The 16,839-nt window shown below is 48.6% G+C and overlaps 4 protein-coding genes across 4 annotated transcripts; all 4 read left to right on the top strand.

Moving 5' to 3' along the window:
* Positions 1 to 717: 717 nt before the first annotated feature.
* F4812DRAFT_450766 (kinesin-domain-containing protein) lies at positions 718 to 3,645 on the top strand (the record flags this gene model as incomplete). Its single annotated transcript, XM_047936129.1, has 2 exons — positions 718 to 1,477; positions 1,532 to 3,645. 2 exons carry the CDS (start codon positions 718 to 720, stop codon positions 3,643 to 3,645), a joined length of 2,874 nt encoding a protein of 957 aa, XP_047791225.1.
* A 4,976-nt stretch (positions 3,646 to 8,621) lies between these two features.
* On the top strand, positions 8,622 to 10,313 carry F4812DRAFT_450765 (uncharacterized protein; the record flags this gene model as incomplete). The annotated part of the gene is made up of 1 exon (XM_047936128.1): positions 8,622 to 10,313. The coding sequence occupies one exon, from the start codon at positions 8,622 to 8,624 to the stop codon at positions 10,311 to 10,313; it is 1,692 nt and encodes a 563-aa protein (XP_047791224.1).
* A 2,251-nt stretch (positions 10,314 to 12,564) lies between these two features.
* F4812DRAFT_425147 (cytochrome P450) lies at positions 12,565 to 14,672 on the top strand. The gene is made up of 3 exons (XM_047933892.1): positions 12,565 to 12,934; positions 12,988 to 13,185; positions 13,247 to 14,672. The coding sequence occupies exons 1-3, from the start codon at positions 12,689 to 12,691 to the stop codon at positions 14,378 to 14,380; spliced, it is 1,578 nt and encodes a 525-aa protein (XP_047791223.1). The 5' UTR covers positions 12,565 to 12,688; the 3' UTR covers positions 14,381 to 14,672.
* A 324-nt stretch (positions 14,673 to 14,996) lies between these two features.
* On the top strand, positions 14,997 to 16,797 carry F4812DRAFT_351230 (uncharacterized protein). Its single transcript, XM_047931734.1, has one exon. It carries the CDS (start codon positions 15,416 to 15,418, stop codon positions 16,559 to 16,561), a length of 1,146 nt encoding a protein of 381 aa, XP_047791222.1. The 5' UTR covers positions 14,997 to 15,415; the 3' UTR covers positions 16,562 to 16,797.
* The last annotated feature ends 42 nt before the right edge of the window (positions 16,798 to 16,839 follow it).

The raw sequence follows: 16,839 nt of genomic DNA, 5'->3' as shown, positions 1-16,839 counted from the left end.
TTTGTATCCGTTACCGTCCCGTGAAACCAGGAATTGCTGGATCCTTCCACCGTCGGTTTCCGGTAATTTGTTCTTTGACTTCTAAGATACCCCCCCAATTGAAGACGTCTATCATTCTCGATCGGGATTCGACACTGCGATACCAATCGTACATTCACATATCTATCTGCTTAGCTTACGGATAGAGTAAGTCCATCTGTTAGCATATCTTTATACATAACGTAGGGTCTCTTACAACATTTGAATATCTGACGTATTGACATCTTAGAGTAACTTAATACCTTCAAAAACGCTGGCTTAGATTCTTGCTCATACGTGGGGGATTCTCGGGTAACTTATCTTACTGATAATACATTTCGAGATCTCTCCTGAGTTTCGAGGGCGCATCGCTTGGTTACCGCAGGAGAATCGGCTCGGCCCCCTAATTATACTAATCGCTACTGAACCCCAATCGCTTTTTCGAAGACCGAAAAAAAAACCGAGGCGCGCGCATTCCGAAAATTACCTGTCGGCGAAGACTTCAAGTATGAGACGCAAAGGATGCTTCTGATCTTATAATCTCCCATTCGACAATTCGAATCTCCGATCCGGTTCGCCAGCGATATTCGATAGGTGCCCCGAACTTCGCGAGATCGCATTTGATACGAAAGTAACGCCGTCGAACGAATATTTTGCTCGTCTTGTGCTAGGGCATAGACATTCTACATCATTGTCATCATGGCGACCGCATTGCCTAGGTCGCGTGCTCCGAATAGCACATCTGGAAGTACTCTTCCAGTTCTACCCGTCCCGAAGACGCGAAAGAGCACCGGTGGCTTAGCAACTCCCAGCGGCACTCCAGCCTCGCCCAGAAGTGGCCTTCGAGCACCCTCAGCAAACACATATTCCGGGCCTCCTCCGTCCCCTGCGCCCACCACGGCGCTACCGATCCCAAAGAGCACTCATGGAGTAAATAGCGCTGGAAAGTCAATTAGAAAAACTGTCAGTATAAACTCGTTCCCTCAACCACCGAGGCGCACCGCAACCCACCCTCCGAGTCCCTTGTCTGGATCGATTACACCTGCGAGAAAGGCGCGCACCCCGCAACCAGCGTCCAAGTTAGCTACAGGGAGCAGCGCCCCGAGCTTATTAAACGGTGGCGCAGATGGCAAATCGCTTATGGGCGGCGCTGGTGCGAGACACTCAGATGGGTTTATTAGTGTTTCATCTCCGCCGCATAGTCGAAGTAGTTCCGCTCAGGATTCGTACTCGACATCGGCCACAACCTATGATGATCTAGCCGATGCGGCGGGTACTTCAACCAGCGACAGACATAGTTCCAAAGGAATTGATGGTAAGGGGAACGTCATTGTTAGTGTTAGGGTTAGGCCAGACGCCGGAGGCAACGGTAACAACAAAGCCGAAGGCGAATGGATGGTAGATGGCCGTCGGTCATTAGTAGCCTATCGCGGCCGTGAGGGAGGCGATTATTTTTATGGTGAGCGTGCTAGAACCCCGTTAAATGTTGACCACGAGACTGATGAGCTTCTAGATAATGTCTTCACGACACATGACGATAATAGCAGAGTCTATGATCACATTGCTAAACGCTTAGTTCGTCGGGTTATGGAAGGATATCACGGTACCGTATTTGCCTACGGTATGACGGGTACTGGAAAGACTTTCTCCATGCAGGGAACTGCATCGTCACCTGGCGTGATCCCGCTGGCCATAACGGACATTTTCTCATATATCCGCGAAACTCCATCTCGGGAATTCCTGCTACGTGTCAGCTATCTAGAAATTTACAACGAACGAATTCACGATCTCCTAAGTATGGCCAGCGGCAATGGTGCTGGTGCGGGCGCGCAAGAAGAGATCAAGTTACGGGAAGATAGCAAACGAGGTGTTTATGCTACACCCTTGAAGGAAGAAATCGTCCAGAGCCCGACTCAACTCTTGCGAGTGATCGCCCGTGGTGATCAAGCACGAAGGACGGCGAGTACGCAGTTCAACGCCAGGAGTTCACGAAGTCACGCGGTCGTCCAGATCGTTGTTGAGAGTAGAGAGCGCATTCCTGGCGGCTCTGGCGCAGAGAGCAAACGCTCAGGCATACTTCCAGGTGGTGTTCGTGTTTCCACACTCAGCTTAATCGATTTAGCTGGCTCAGAAAAGGCTGCCGAATCGAAGGAACGCCGGGCTGAAGGTTCTCATATCAACAAAAGTTTGCTAACGCTAGGCACGGTCATATCTAAGCTTTCAGAAAACAAGGAAAGGGAGGGCAAAGGAGGAGATAAGGATGCAAAGCACCTACCCTACCGAGATAGCAAGTTAACGAGACTTCTCCAAGGAGCCCTCTCTGGAAACTCGTTAGTGAGTATTCTGTGTACAATCCAGACGGGCGCAGCCAATAGTGCGGCTTCCGCAAATAGTCATGCGACCGAAACGTTGAATACGCTCAAATTCGCTTCAAGAGCCAAGAACAGTATTGTCAGCCACGCCAAACGAGCTGAAGAAGCCCTCGGCGCCGGTGGAGAGGGGGGAGCGAGAGTTCTCCTGGAACGTTACCGGATGGAGATTCAGGAACTCCGAAGTCAGCTGGAGGCACAGGCCAAGTCGGGTAACAACAAAGTCGAGGACGAGGAAAAGGAGAAAGACGAGGAGGAAGAGCTCGCTCGGAAAAAGGAAGAGGAAGCAAGACACGAGGAGCAGATGTTGGAAATGCAACTTGCACGCACGGCGCTGAAGGAGCGTATCGATCATTTGAACCGATTAATCCTCAGCTCAAAGTCCACAGGGGTTAACACAGGTGGAACGTTTAGTTCGCTTGGAATGCACCCTAGGTTTTCTCAGGGGTCTTTGCGAACATCGATTGCCACATCCAACGGTGGCTACTCGATACTGGAAAGACCGGGTTCTATAATTTCTTCGTCATCCACCATTGGTCGGAGATCAATCAGGAAACGACGCTCTAACCTAGATGATCAGGCGTCAAACGACGAGGAGGATAGTATAGGTGAATACGGTGACGGCACGGCGTCCTTGCAGGCACAGAATCAGGCATTACAGGCAGATCTCGCCGATAAGAACCGATATATCGCCACCCTTGAGAAACGTCTCTTACAAGCACGGCGTGCTAGCTCGTCACGGACCTCGAGTGGATTCTCGGCGCCGCACAAGGGCATTATGGTCGGAGAAGATCATAGTGTTTCTACGCTGATTAGGGAGAAAGACGCCGAGATCGCGGAGTTGAGGGCGAGGCTCGAAGACAAAGACCGAATGTTGATAGCTCTGCGCAACGCAGCTCGGTCGAGGGATGCCGCCGAGGGAATTGATACTTCGAGGTGCGAGATTAGGTCCTCTCTCCTATACGAACAGGCAGCAAGCCCACCGCCCCAAGGGGCTCTCCCTGATCCACCATCTAAAGGTCAGTCACCGATTAGAAAAAGGACGACGAGTGTCGATGAAATGAGCCGTATTTTGGATGAGATGATCCAGGATAGAGTCGAAGCGGGCCAACTCGTTAGGGGCGCTCGTGGCAGCGTTCAGGTGGCTAATGATGGAAAGAGCGAGATCGCAGCCGAGTCGAATCATACGGAACTTGAACCGTTACGACAAAGCCCAACATCGCTATTAAACGAGTCAAAAGTCGTGCTGGAGGCGTAGATATCCCCATGCGCGATTCAGGAAGGAATATCTATCATTTTTGCGAATTAACGAGGCGTTCCGGTTAGGCTCTGCTTCCGCCGTTTGTTTTTATACCCTATCAAATTCATCTGTTTGCTACGCTTTGGAGCCTGTGGAACGTGAATGTCCTGACGAAGGGAAGGAGGTTGACGGATCATTTCAGCCGTTTCTAAGTCGTCGGAGACGATGATTATGTTATTGTTATCATCAATACCTATGTACCGAAAATGAAGGTGGTGGGATTGGTTTTTTTTGTCTCTTTCTAAATGGCAGTCGACGGGAATGTGAATAGGTCAGAGCAGCCATTCTCCCTTTTGGGGGCGTCTTCGTCTTGTATATTATTGAAACATATCCTAGGCCCAAGCTCATTAAAAAAGGGGCGCAAATATGATCTAATTGCCATGGACGCATCATGTTTCTCAGACTGCCTGGCTTCGAGTCCCATTACAGAAAATTTATTGAAGCTGTGAAACCACACCGAAGCTTTGAGGCTTCGGGAGCTTCACGGGATTGGCACAAAAGCTTGGGTAATGCGATGCTGTCATCTCCGCCCTCCTAGGATATGCCTACAAAAGGCAATCCTCATTTTCTATCTATTTCCCAGCCCAGATTTTTACTTTCCCACGTTTAGGTACAGACAGACAGGACGAACGCGAACAATAAGGCAACTAGCCTTCCCGCCGACCAAGCGCTCGGAGTTCGGGCGGCTGCATAGGAGGTGGTTTTTTATCCATTTCATCTTGGCCTTGGCCCCCCTTTTTGGGGGGGGAGTGTTATCTCCTGCGGAGAAAGAAAGAGGGAGAGAGAGGAAGCGCGACAAACGGGTTAGGACCTACCTACCTAACTTCCTTTCTTGGTGGTTGTCTATTACGTGCCATGCGTGCGGCTGGAAGCTGAAATGCGGCTGTTGTTGTTGGTGGAAGCGATACGCAGAGTCTGAAGTGCAACCCGAACCAACAGCAAACAGCAAACGACGACGGCGGCATCGGTGCGCTTAGGTATATATCTTCAGATGAGACAGACGGCTTAGGTACTTCTAAGTGCGATCAATTATAATGCTTACATATTTACATATCTCCTACGGATAGATAGAGTGAGATGATGCTGATGCAGTGCGGCGCGGCAACGCGCGTAGAATAAATGACGTGTTTAAACGTATGTATGTACGTGATAGGTTGGGTGGTATTAGGTATATGAGATTGGGGGTATATGTAAGTCATTGGTCGGAGGTCGGGTCTGTTGTGTAGTAGTATATCTATATACCTACATAGTAGCCTACCTAACCTATATTATATAGTTGAAACGCGGGTTCAATATGGTACATGTATTATGTAGGTTAGTTAGAGGTGGTTTTCGCCACGATACGGCCGGCTGTGGGGAACTAGGGATGATGATGGTGGTGGTTGACGATGGCTTGAACGATGGGATGGTACTATGTACGCTCACGAGCAGTTGGAGATAGGCTTAAAAAGTTACCTACCTATAGATAGGAACAGGAATACGAATGGGAATGGGAATGGGGAACGAAAAGAGGAGAAAAAAAAAAGATTGTCGATTCATTGAAGGGGCGGTGGCGGTGGTTACGGATGAATGAAGGATCTATGCTGCTATTTTTAAACGCTCGCGCCTCATTTATGGGTAGCATTGGAGATTTCGTTTGACTACCTAACCTAACCTAACCTGCCTAATTACCCGGTAACAGAAGTGATTTTTTAGAGAAGTCCTTTTTCATTTAAATAATACCTATACAAAGTAATTAGGGCAAGAAGACGGCCGGCTGTTCCGGTAAAATGATGGGGGGTGCTGCTAGGTATGAGTAAATGTATACCTAAGTAAATACAGTTCCAGGTTCTCTAGAGATATTATGAGTTCTCGAAGTTCACGGGAAGAGTAGATATTATCATGGCTTCACAGATCTCAAGCGAACATGGAAGTAGATCTTGACGGCGTAGGGAAATAAAGCACAACAGTTGCTGCTGCGAACAACAAGTCAACCTACCATCGTGGTTTGGTGACTGCTGTGCTACATCCCTGTAACGAACGGGAAGAACTCGCTTGGCGGATACAGGACATCTTGGTCCAACCGAGCGTCTCATTAGGTAGGTAGTAGGTATCTTTAAATAATGGCTCTCCATTAAGTACCGTGTAATATAAAGAGGTACCGGTTGGGGTCCGTACCTACAGACGGGGAAGGCCAATAAGCAAAAGCAACTCTGGGGAAGAAAAAAAGAAAGAAAAAAGAAAAAGTCAGCTATTAGCCTGCTGTTGAGGATTATTGCCAATCTTATATCAGTTATATACCCGTATGCGCTTTGTGATTGACCACCGAGACAAAAATGTCTGACAAGATTGTCGCTTGCTGGTCAGAGAAAATAAGTAGTTGGTGTAGTTTACTAATAAGTGTATGAACACTTTCTCTCTCATTTACCGGAACCCCGTCGTTATGGCTAACGAAACATACCGAATTTGGAATTCATCTCATAGGGCACCCGAAAATTCCGACCACCCGAGGTTTGGGATTTAAGGGTTTAGGACATTCGAGCTTGATTGCAAGCATACACCATGCTACCTGGGTATTATTTATTGTGTTGTATAATATGGAGTCTCATGATAAGGAAAACCAACTTCCAGGGACTGGTACACATATATCCTAAACCTCCCTAATAAGCCACATTATCAAGCCCCTCTTTCGGACTCCAGTCGAAAACATAAAAAGAGAGTCAGACAAAGCCAATGAGGAAATGCGCTCATTTTCAGCGACTTTTTAGTGTTGTTTCAGAAGCTCAGGGGTTCCAAATGGCGATCCTCTTCGAGCTAAAATGCGTCCAATCATTTTCGATACGGTTGTCTGTTCTAATGGCTAAGTAGGTGGCAACTAGCCAATTGTACGGATTATGCATGAAGTAATGTATGCTGCTAGTACGGTATTTGTACAACACACTATGTCGTAAATAGTAGTCTGATGGCACGGTGTTACCCGAGGATTTGGGGTACGCCCGTTGTGGGGATCCAGTAAGAACTTCGGGATCTGCTAAAAAAGGGCAAAGAAAAAAAAAAAAAAAAAAAAGGTAATTGACGTTTGTGATGTTCCTTCAAAAAGCTGTACGTAGTAGCTCAAGAGGGGGTAAACCCGCGTTGTGATTGGTTCTTAGCGCAACACTCATGCTAGACCTGCTTTTAGTAACTACTTAAAACGTACAAGTTCAGCTGCACTTGTAAAGCTTGATTTTTTATTTTCGTTTTCGTAGGAACGACAACCCGTCTTTACTATGCGCTGCTTGGGTAGTTGGAACCCAAATAGCGGTTTGGTATAGCCCGTTACCCACTACCCACTGCCTACTGCTCACGAGTTGCCATATTAGTCCAATAGATGTCATGGCAAGCACTGTCCAACAGAGCTAATATAAGTTTTTTTTTTTCTTAACCCGTTTGCCTGACCCAAGGTGAAAAACACATCCACATCCACATCCACATACACCCCGGCTTCCCTCGTCCCGTTTGTTTAGGTAGGTAGTCCTTGGATGTTTTCTATTATACCGTTTGGGAAATTCCAGAATCCAGCTAGAATTCCGCCTATCCCTTGCAAAGGAAGAAAACCCATAACAGGACCGACGGAAAGAACCAGGAATTCATAAGATTGCGGTAGGTCGATCTTCCACGGAGTAGGGAAATGGGGCCTTGCTGGCACATATGATCTGAGTCTCTCCTTCGTTTCCCTTCTCTTGTCTGACATCATCCCGCTACCCTGCGTAACCGCGATGGTGTCATGCCTCTTTTTTATTTTATTTACTTAATTTTTTTCTTTTTCTATCTCACGCTTAAGCAACATTCTCGTCTTCTCTGATTCAGGTGCTTCGGCACGTCTTCTTTTTCGTTTTCTAAACTTTTTCGGTAGGTAATACCGAAATCGTCTTTCGACTTATTACGGAATAGCCTCCGTCTTACACCGCGGCTTCGGTAGTCTGTTCTGGGTCTTATGACTATCTTGGTCCCTTTCAGTTAGTATTTCAGTTTAGTAGTGGATTCCCTAAACTACACTTTGGGTCTACCTATTCCCTGTGCCTATTCTCAAGCCTCGTGGTCCTCCACATTATTGGGTCGTTGGTCTGTGATCATCGTCCCACCACCTGAAAAAAGAAAAGAAAAAAGAAAAAGGAAAAGAAAATATATTGCTGGTCAAATTATTGGATCCTCTTGAACCCCCATTTGTCCCCATTTCTTGGGATAACCTATCACACATTAAGCGGTGCGGAGGGCCGTCTTCTGTCTTGCCAGCTGTGATCTAGCGCCGAGAAGGGGTGGCTATTACTAGTTGGACTGGATCGTCACGCACGGCGCAGTAGTGATCACCTACTTTTTCTGGGCAACGATCACCTCGAGTGTCGAAGACATTAGACATACAAGTACCGCGTCGCACAAGGCTCGGTCACCATCCGGAGTTTCCTCCCCTTTTTGCGACTCGAGGTTCACCATCTTCGGTAGTTAAGCTGGTAACTAGTATCCCTCGATAACACCACATATGTGGACGACAAACAACACATATCACATGCCCAATGCCTGGCTCTAAAGGCTAACCACCACCTCCTCTAAGTCGTCCAGTCACTCATTTTTCACAAGCTTACCTATCTATTCCCCGCCTTCCTTCAACCCCATAGCGCCCTGCAACTCAGCTCGGCTCACCGTCACTCTTTGTAGGCTTACGAGCTGTAATATCCGGGCGCCACATTCCGAGTCCCCGTCCCATTTATTTCCTAGGCTGTCATTGTAGTGTGAAAGCCCTCACTGTCGTCACAAAGTCCCCTTATACAATGGCGCCGACTCTGGATTTATCCCAGAGCACCCACGCCAAGATGATTATCTCCCCTCCTCGACTAAACTTGCGTAGAGGCGCATCTTATCAACATGAAAAGGCACCACTATCCGCAACGTCGTCACGTTTTAACTTTAACCATCTAATGTTCTCCCCGCCCCCTTCTCCCGGATTACCAGCTCTGGTACCCCGACCGCGGAAATCAGCCACTGGACCCAGGCCGAGTCGAATTCTCCGAGTTGCCGCGTGGATCATTGGTTTAGCACTGGTTTCCTTCGCTGCGAGGGCCGTCGTAAAGAAGGAAATAGCGGTGCCGGTCGTCGGATGGTCCCTGGATAACCATGAAGAATACGAAATGGTTGGTCAGTATGACTTGCCTGACTTTCCCACGCCCATCGCTGTTACAGATAAGAAAGGGAGATCCAAGTGGACGGTATCCATCCCACCCACATACAACTTCCCCTTGACCACCAAGGAGTATGCGGATATCTGCACCAAATGCCAAGAAGTGGCCACCCACGTCAGAGAGTTACACGGCTACACGAACCCCTCCCAAGAGGCCCAGATAGATTATTACCACAAGGATCCCTACTTTGTTGATGTTGGCGAGGCTGAAAAACGCGGGCTGCTGCCGGGAGTGGGGAAAGCATGGAAAGTGACGGCAGAGGCTCAAGAAGGTCACCTGGTAGGAGACAAGGAAGATGGACTGGCCGACAAAAGCACTTGCAAGACGTCCTTAACATTCGTTTTGGAGTCAGCCAACGCCGGATTAGGTCCCACGTTGATGATGTTATGGATGGCGTATGGTTTGGCCCAGAAAGAGAAGCGAGCTTTCTTCGTTGACGATTCGCGGTGGGCGTATGGGGACTACACTGCCATCTTCAAAGCCCCGCCGACTCCTGACTGCAGTGCACCGCCGCGTCACGAGATGCTACCATGCCCTCATAGCGCGCGACACTTGGTCGTATCCACGGCCACGGCGTCAGAGACATTTGGAAAGAGCTTCAGCTCCGAGTACGAGAATCGTCATCGAAACAACGTCGACCGAGAACGACCGATATATGATCTTGCCCGGATTGGTTATGAGGCGCTGTTCCGTCTAAATGACGAGGATCAGCCCTATGTAGAACGTCGCGTCAAGGAGCTCAGGACGATGATCAAGGTGAAAGAGGGAGGCTACAACGACGGCATGATCATCGGAGTTCATGTTCGACACGGCGATCTACACCCGTACGAATACCAGTACAACGGCGCGTATATCCCGCTAGAACTTTACGCAGCAAAATCTAAAGAGCTCATCGAAGAGTACCATAACTCCAGTACTCTCCTCGGAGGTGAAGATGCGATCGCGAAGCGACATTCATTTTCCATCGTCGCATCAGATGATCCCGACGTCTACGACACAGAAGAGTTCTCGCATTCTCTGAGAGCACAAGAGCAAATCAAGCTCGCCAGCAAGCAACACATCCAAATGGCCAACCCGGATAAGACGGTGATGCACAAGTTCGTGGACGAGACTTTCGGCTGGGAGGGCGGATTCTTCGCGAGCATGTTCTGGAACCTGGGCCGCTCGACGGTGAATAACGCGAATGCGGTAGGCGAATCACAGACGGTATATACCCCGTCACCGGAAACCATACGGCTTAGAGGGCTGATGGGTCGGGCCTACGTGATGGACCTCGCTGTCTTGGGCCAGGCTAGCGACGCTGTCATCTGCACTATCAGCGCGATGGGATGCCGATTGCTAGCCGTGATCATGGGCTGGGAAAAGGCGATGGAGAACGGGAAATGGGTCAACATCGACGGGGATTATCAATGGGCTGCATTGACATTATGAAAACTTTTACTCTTTTATTACTTTCGGCTTGGCGTTTTCGAGGCATTTGATCTTTTTTTTTCTCCTTCCCTACAAGCAAGCAAGAAGGTCGGCATTAAAAAAAATCTAAGATATCCAAGCATTATATAGCATAGCCATTCGGAGTTTTTTTGTTCTAAAGGGGGAGTAGAAGATAGATATAGTGGTGCTTTTTACTATTAACGGACGAGGAAGACCAAAACGATATGTGCGGCTAACACAAACGCACATGGTTAAAAAAAATAGTTGCCGTCGCAAAGTCAAGACAGAGAGAGGTAGTTAGAGGATATGTTTTCCTAAACACCGCAAGGTGGAAGGGGAAGAAAGGGAAGGGAGGGGAAGGGGATAGGGCCCTTGGTTGGCCAGATTTAGCATCAATGGAATTTCATTCATTCATTCATTCATTCATTCATTTATAGAGGTGTGTTTTGGTTGAGTGCGAGTGATTGTGGTTTTGGTGAGGTGTAATGACAGCTTATCTAGGTAGGTAGGTACCTCCTATGTGTGTCAGTCTAACGAGAGAAAATCGACGACACATATTTAGGCTCGTTGAAGGTCACTTGCTATAAGCGTTACGATATGAGGTCAGGAAGAAGGCGCAGTCGCATGAACTAATATCGATGTGGTGAGTACTCCGCATCAAGGAGAACTCTCGCGTCCTCGGCGAGATAAACAAAGAGAACAACTCATGCTCTGCTCTTATAAGGTATCTAGGTAGGTACGGTATTCAACATACGTCTTCGCAATACCACTTTCCAGTGCCTAGCCTTTGCCCCGGCGCCGTGGGACTGTCATAGGAATCATATTGCCTATCTTGCACAGATTGTACCTATCGTTGATATCAAGTGCGGCATTGTGGAATCGTGGAGAGCCCCTATACACGCTTTGCAACGGTGACTGAGGAGATATCGGTTCTCCTCTGCTATATCCTCTGTAAGAACAATCCTATATAGCTTTATTCGCAACGGGTTTAATAGGTGGAATAAGGTAGGCGGGTGACGCTATGGACGTAGGGCACTGCTACGAAAAATGTATTTGAAGACTTCTCGGAGTGTAAGGAGGGACATCTCCGAGCCTACGTTGGAAAAGTATATTTATCTTGTCATTGGATTCTCTTATTGTCTATAGGACGGCTCGAAGTTGGGGGATTTCCCGGGCAGGGGGTAGCCACGACGCCGCAGAATTTGGCGAGTCAGAATAGGAAATGTCTAGGTAGGTTAGTTACGTGGCTGATACATGTGCCGTGACCGAGTTCCGGAAATTCTCGTTCGTACCTTAGGTACTTATTAGCCCCCCTCTCTATCATGTATATCATATAAATGTTGCCCTCTGATTCTGGTTTAGGACGTCCTGTAACTAGTGCATGTTTATAACTCTATACCACGACTTTGTGTTCTTGTCCGAGACATGATTGAATTTTGTATTGAATCAATTCCTGTATATGCCGTTTTCACTTTAGGACGTTAATATCAAAATGTCCATCTTGTCAGCAGAGCCAATCCTAGGTAAGAAGCTAAAGTTAAATACAGATCCTCGACCCTCGTTCTTCAAATCTCTGATAAGATATACCCCTAGCAATTGATAATAATGGACCACGGGTTCCAAGGAGGATCACTTTCTTCGAGAAATAATATCTGTAGTTACCCACGTGTGAATACCTAATTGTAAGTGTAAAGATTACCTAAGGTACCTAATATTATAAAATGTGAGAAAGTCACGATTTGTTGTTACGAAGTTGGATAAGGTATGAATGTTTACATGTTTACAACTATGTACCTAAAATAGTCCCCAATAAAATAGAATAGGGGTTGAGATTCGAGAAATGGTTTTCGTTGAAATAAGCTCGCCAAGCCATATCGAGTCAAGTCGAGTCGACTATAATATCAAATCGTGTCATTGTCATGCTCTGTAGACTGATCGTACGTACCATCGGGACGTTTTTAACCAATTCCAACGGCTCATATGTAATTGCAAAAAAAGATTGGGTTGCGGTTTCGGTAGCGGTGTGAGGACTTTACTATTACGCACAATATTCAGTTAAGCAAAAAAGCTATACACGCGGACGGAGTTACTCAAGGCACGAATGCGAATACGAGGTACCTCTGTACCTACAGGGATCTCTGCATGGGCCGATCATCGATTTGTTAAATTCCCCTTCCAAGGTTATCGATTGGCCAATCGTACAACATCTTTTACGGAAAAAAGGGTCTCTTCCTTAATTCTCAATTTTGGTATTTATTAATCTCCCTCCTTATATTCCCTACCTATCTGAGATCCCGTCCCAGCTTCTCACAAGTCTACAAGCTAGGAAGTGCAAGTCGACAGAGAGAATCGGTCGCGTGCGCAATTTTTTAGCAATGGGGCTCATAGAAGATATTTACGGACCTGTGTCCCAGTACATGTCGCAGCTCTCGACGCCCTCTCAGGTTGTCGTCGTCGTCGCTGCCGTTCTGTTCTTCTCCGTCTTTTTCAATGTACTGCAACAAATACTCCTCCGAAACCCTAATGAACCCCCCGTCGTCTTCCACTGGTTCCCCTTAGTTGGGAGTACCATCACCTACGGCATGGACCCTCCTCGATTCTTCAAGGAAAACCGAGCTAAGGTACGTTTTCTTTACACTACGACTTGCATCGGTGTACTAACAGACGTGACTAGTATGGCGATATCTTCACCTTTATCCTACTCGGAAAGAAGACCACCGTCTACGTTGGTCCCGCCGGAAACGACTTCATTCTGAACGGAAAGGTTAAGGATGTTTGTGCTGAGGATATCTACACCGTCCTTACGACCCCTGTCTTCGGAAAAGATGTCGTCTATGACTGCCCCAACTCGAAGCTCATGGAGCAGAAGAAGGTAAAAACACCCAAACCGTTTCATATAGAGGCTAGAGTTCTTACTAACGTGAGAATAATAGTTCATGAAAGTCGCTCTTACTACTACCGCCTTCCAGTCCTACGTCCCCATCATTGCCGACGAAGTAACAAGCTACATCAAGCGATGCCCTGATTTCAAGGGTAAATCAGGCGTAGTCAACATCCCCAAGAACATGGCCGAGATCACTATCTTCACTGCTTCGCACTCTCTTCAAGGAAAGGAGATCCGAAACAAGTTCGACGAGTCGCTAGCTGCTCTGTACCACGATCTTGATATGGGCTTCACCCCTATCAACTTTATGCTTCACTGGGCTCCCCTACCCTGGAACAAGCGACGTGACCACGCGCAGAGGACTATCTCGAAGATCTACATGGACACCATCAAGGAACGCAGGGCCGCCGGCAAGACTGACGCGCAAGATATGATGTGGCACTTGATGAACTCGACCTACAAGGATGGCAAACCCGTTCCCGACCACGAGATTGCCCACATGTTGATTGCATTGCTTATGGCTGGCCAGCACTCTTCTTCTTCGACAAGCTCTTGGATGATGTTGCGTCTCGCTTCGCGTCCGGATATCATGGAGGCTTTGTACCGCGAACAGGTTGAGGCTCTTGGTGCTGATCTACCGCCGCTACAGTACGAGGATCTCGCGAAGCTCCCCCTGAACCAGGCCATCGTTAAGGAAACCCTCAGACTCCACGCGCCCATTCACTCTATCATGCGCGCCGTCAAGTCCCCCATGCCAGTCCCCGGAACCAAATATGTTATCCCTACCAGCCATACCCTACTTTCCGCCGGTGGTGTGTCAGCTACGGACCCTGCTTACTTCCCTGATCCGGACCGATGGGAGCCTACGCGATGGAGCAAGGACTCGCCTCTTGCGCCGACAGTGATCCGCAACGAGGTGGAGGATGAGAAGGTAGACTACGGATACGGACTTGTCAGCAAGGGCGCTAACTCACCATACCTCCCGTTCGGTGCTGGAAGGCATCGTTGTATCGGTGAGCAGTTTGCCAACGTGCAGCTGCAGACCATCACCGCCATGCTGGTTCGCCTGTTCAAGTTCAGGAATGTCGACGGAAGCGACAAGGTGGTTGACACCGACTATGCTTCTCTATTCTCGCGGCCGATCGAGCCGGCTAATATCTTCTGGGAGAAGCGAGATGCTTGAGCCCGAAAAAAAAGAGATAGAGCGTCAGAATCGGGGGAAGGGCGTTGTTTTAAAGTATACCCTCTTTTTAAAATACCTAAAAGTCCTGTATAGCAATGACAACAACAACAACAGCATTTTTGATAAAAACTAGATGACGACCACGATACGAGTAAGAATGGCACCCCGAAAAAAAAGGGGGGGCACGAGATGAGAGAAGAAGAAAAGAAAAGAAGATATCAGCATTAGATAACTACCTAACTAGAATAATAGTAATTAATGGAATATGAGTATAATACACTCTTTATGAAAAGTGACGATGTTGAATTTCCTACGTGTTTTACATATACGTATAACCTACTTAAGTATATTACTGTGGAAGTATTCTTCAGCATCTCACAGCAAGGGAGGATTTAGTCGGGACGGGATCGGATCGGGAAGCGTAGCCGGTACCTGAAAAGCTTGACCTCGTATGGAACCAACCAAAATCTTGTTTTGTTTATTGTGATCCCCCGCATGTGACATGAAGCAGTTAGTTAGTTACCTAGCCTGAAGCTTGAAGTATCACAAGTTAGATGTAGTAATCTGTACAGGTAGGGGGTACATGTTATGTATATTAATCAAGCTCATGGTGTAACAATCTATTTGCAATTGTTCTTTTGTTACTTGTATACGAAGTTATTTTCCGTCTTATTTCCAGATTGGAAACGTTGTTAGAGTTTATGAGGTACCTAATATATTGTACCAGATCGAAACATGCGACCCCTTGAAACGGTTGATCTATTATCTACCGCTTACATTAGGTACCTGTATTATTTCCCCTACCTTACATATTTCATCTGTGCTCTAGCTACTACTTAAGTTATTAAAACGCACCATTTTCATTTCATTTCATATAAACAAATCACCAAGGCTCCCGTTCCGTCATTCATTACAACCGCCCCGCATGGGAACGTGAGATTTAGTCTGTCTACCTACCTAACTACCTGAGTACTTGAACTTACCACACACACGTTCAATTCGTCTTTATCTACCTAAGCTCAAACGCCACCCACGATGTCCACAACCACCACCACCCCAAGCGCCCTCGGCCCGCTCATCCGCCTCCGGGGCCTGCGCACCTCGCAGCTGCCGGCGCCCGACGCGCCGTCGCCCGCCGAGCTCGCGCCCCTGCTCCGCGCCATCCTCCAGGAGGCCCTGCCGTTCATCGACTCCGCAGCGCCCAAGGCGGGGAGCGGGAGCGGCAGCGACGGGGTCCCGGGGAACACGCAGCAGGGCTGGAGGAGGAGAGGCGCGCACAGGCACACGGACTCGGCGGCGGAAGTCGAGGTGCTGGAGCGGGTGGTGCGGGGGAAGGAGTTGGAGAGGGCGCTTGTGCAGGAGGGGGATGAGAAGGGGGCAGGGGAGGAAGAGAAAGGGAAAGAGAAGGGGACGGGGAAGGGGAAAGGAAAAGTGAGGGACGAGACCTGGTGCTGCCGCCGGAGCCTGCACGCGGATAAGCCGGAGAAGGGCACGGCGTCGTGGGCCGAGTTCGTGCGGAGCTTCCGGGACGAGCACGCGGAGACGGAGCGCGCGTTCACGCCGGCGTGCGTGGGGGCGTGGCGGGCGTGGGCGTGGGATTGTGGCGGCGTTAATATTACTACCACCACTACTACTGCTCAGACTCAAGTTTCCGAGGGAGAAGGGGGAGGGGGGGAGACTTGGGGACGGTTCAGTCTGGTCGTGGAGGAGATGAGGCATCGGATCGGGAGGCCGGTGCTCAGGGACAGGACGTTTCCCGTGCTGCAGATGACGGCGACGAGGATCTCAGGGGGGGAGGGGGAGGGGGAGGGGGGAGAAGAAGAGGAAGAGGAAGAGTTTGTCGTGGTGAGTATTCCGGTGCCGGACTTTGGGGACTCGGAGATGAGTCAGTTGGCGAGGGAGAAGGATGCGCAGGTCGCGAGGTATGTTAGCGTGGAGCGGATCCGGAGGATAAAGGATAGGGACGGGGATGGAGACGGGGACGGGGGAAAGGTGGAGTGGTTGATGGCGACGGCGAGCGATGCGGGAGGCGTGCTCCCGGCTTGGGTGCAGAATATGGCGGCGCCGGGGGTCATTTGGAAGGACGTGCCGCTGTTTCTGGGGTGGATTGCTAAGGAGAGAGGGAAGAGGCAGGGTAAAGAGGCAGGGACAGGGTCAGGGACAGGGTCAAGGACAGGGTAAATATGATGAGGGTAAGGAGACGACGGGAGGTGCTGTAGGGAGTAGAAGTGACTCAGATGGAGAAGGCATCGGAGAGTATATCATGATGTTGTTTAATGGGATTTTGGAATGGAGTGCAAGAGTTAAGAAGGCAACATAAGGACTTATATCCCTTAATAAGAATGTATTAATATCACATACTAATATAATTATTCGCAAGGCTTAATAATAACTATAGATTATGAACTATTCTCTCTTATGCATCCAAGGATATTTTATTAATATACCAAGCCATAATT

The sequence above is a fragment of the Daldinia caldariorum genome (genome assembly GCF_022478825.1).
Source record: "Daldinia caldariorum strain CBS 122874 unplaced genomic scaffold F4812scaffold_6, whole genome shotgun sequence".
NCBI lineage: Eukaryota > Fungi > Ascomycota > Sordariomycetes > Xylariales > Hypoxylaceae > Daldinia > Daldinia caldariorum.
Note: the sequence above shows the minus strand (reverse complement) of the source record. Positions and strands in the feature narration are given on the sequence as shown.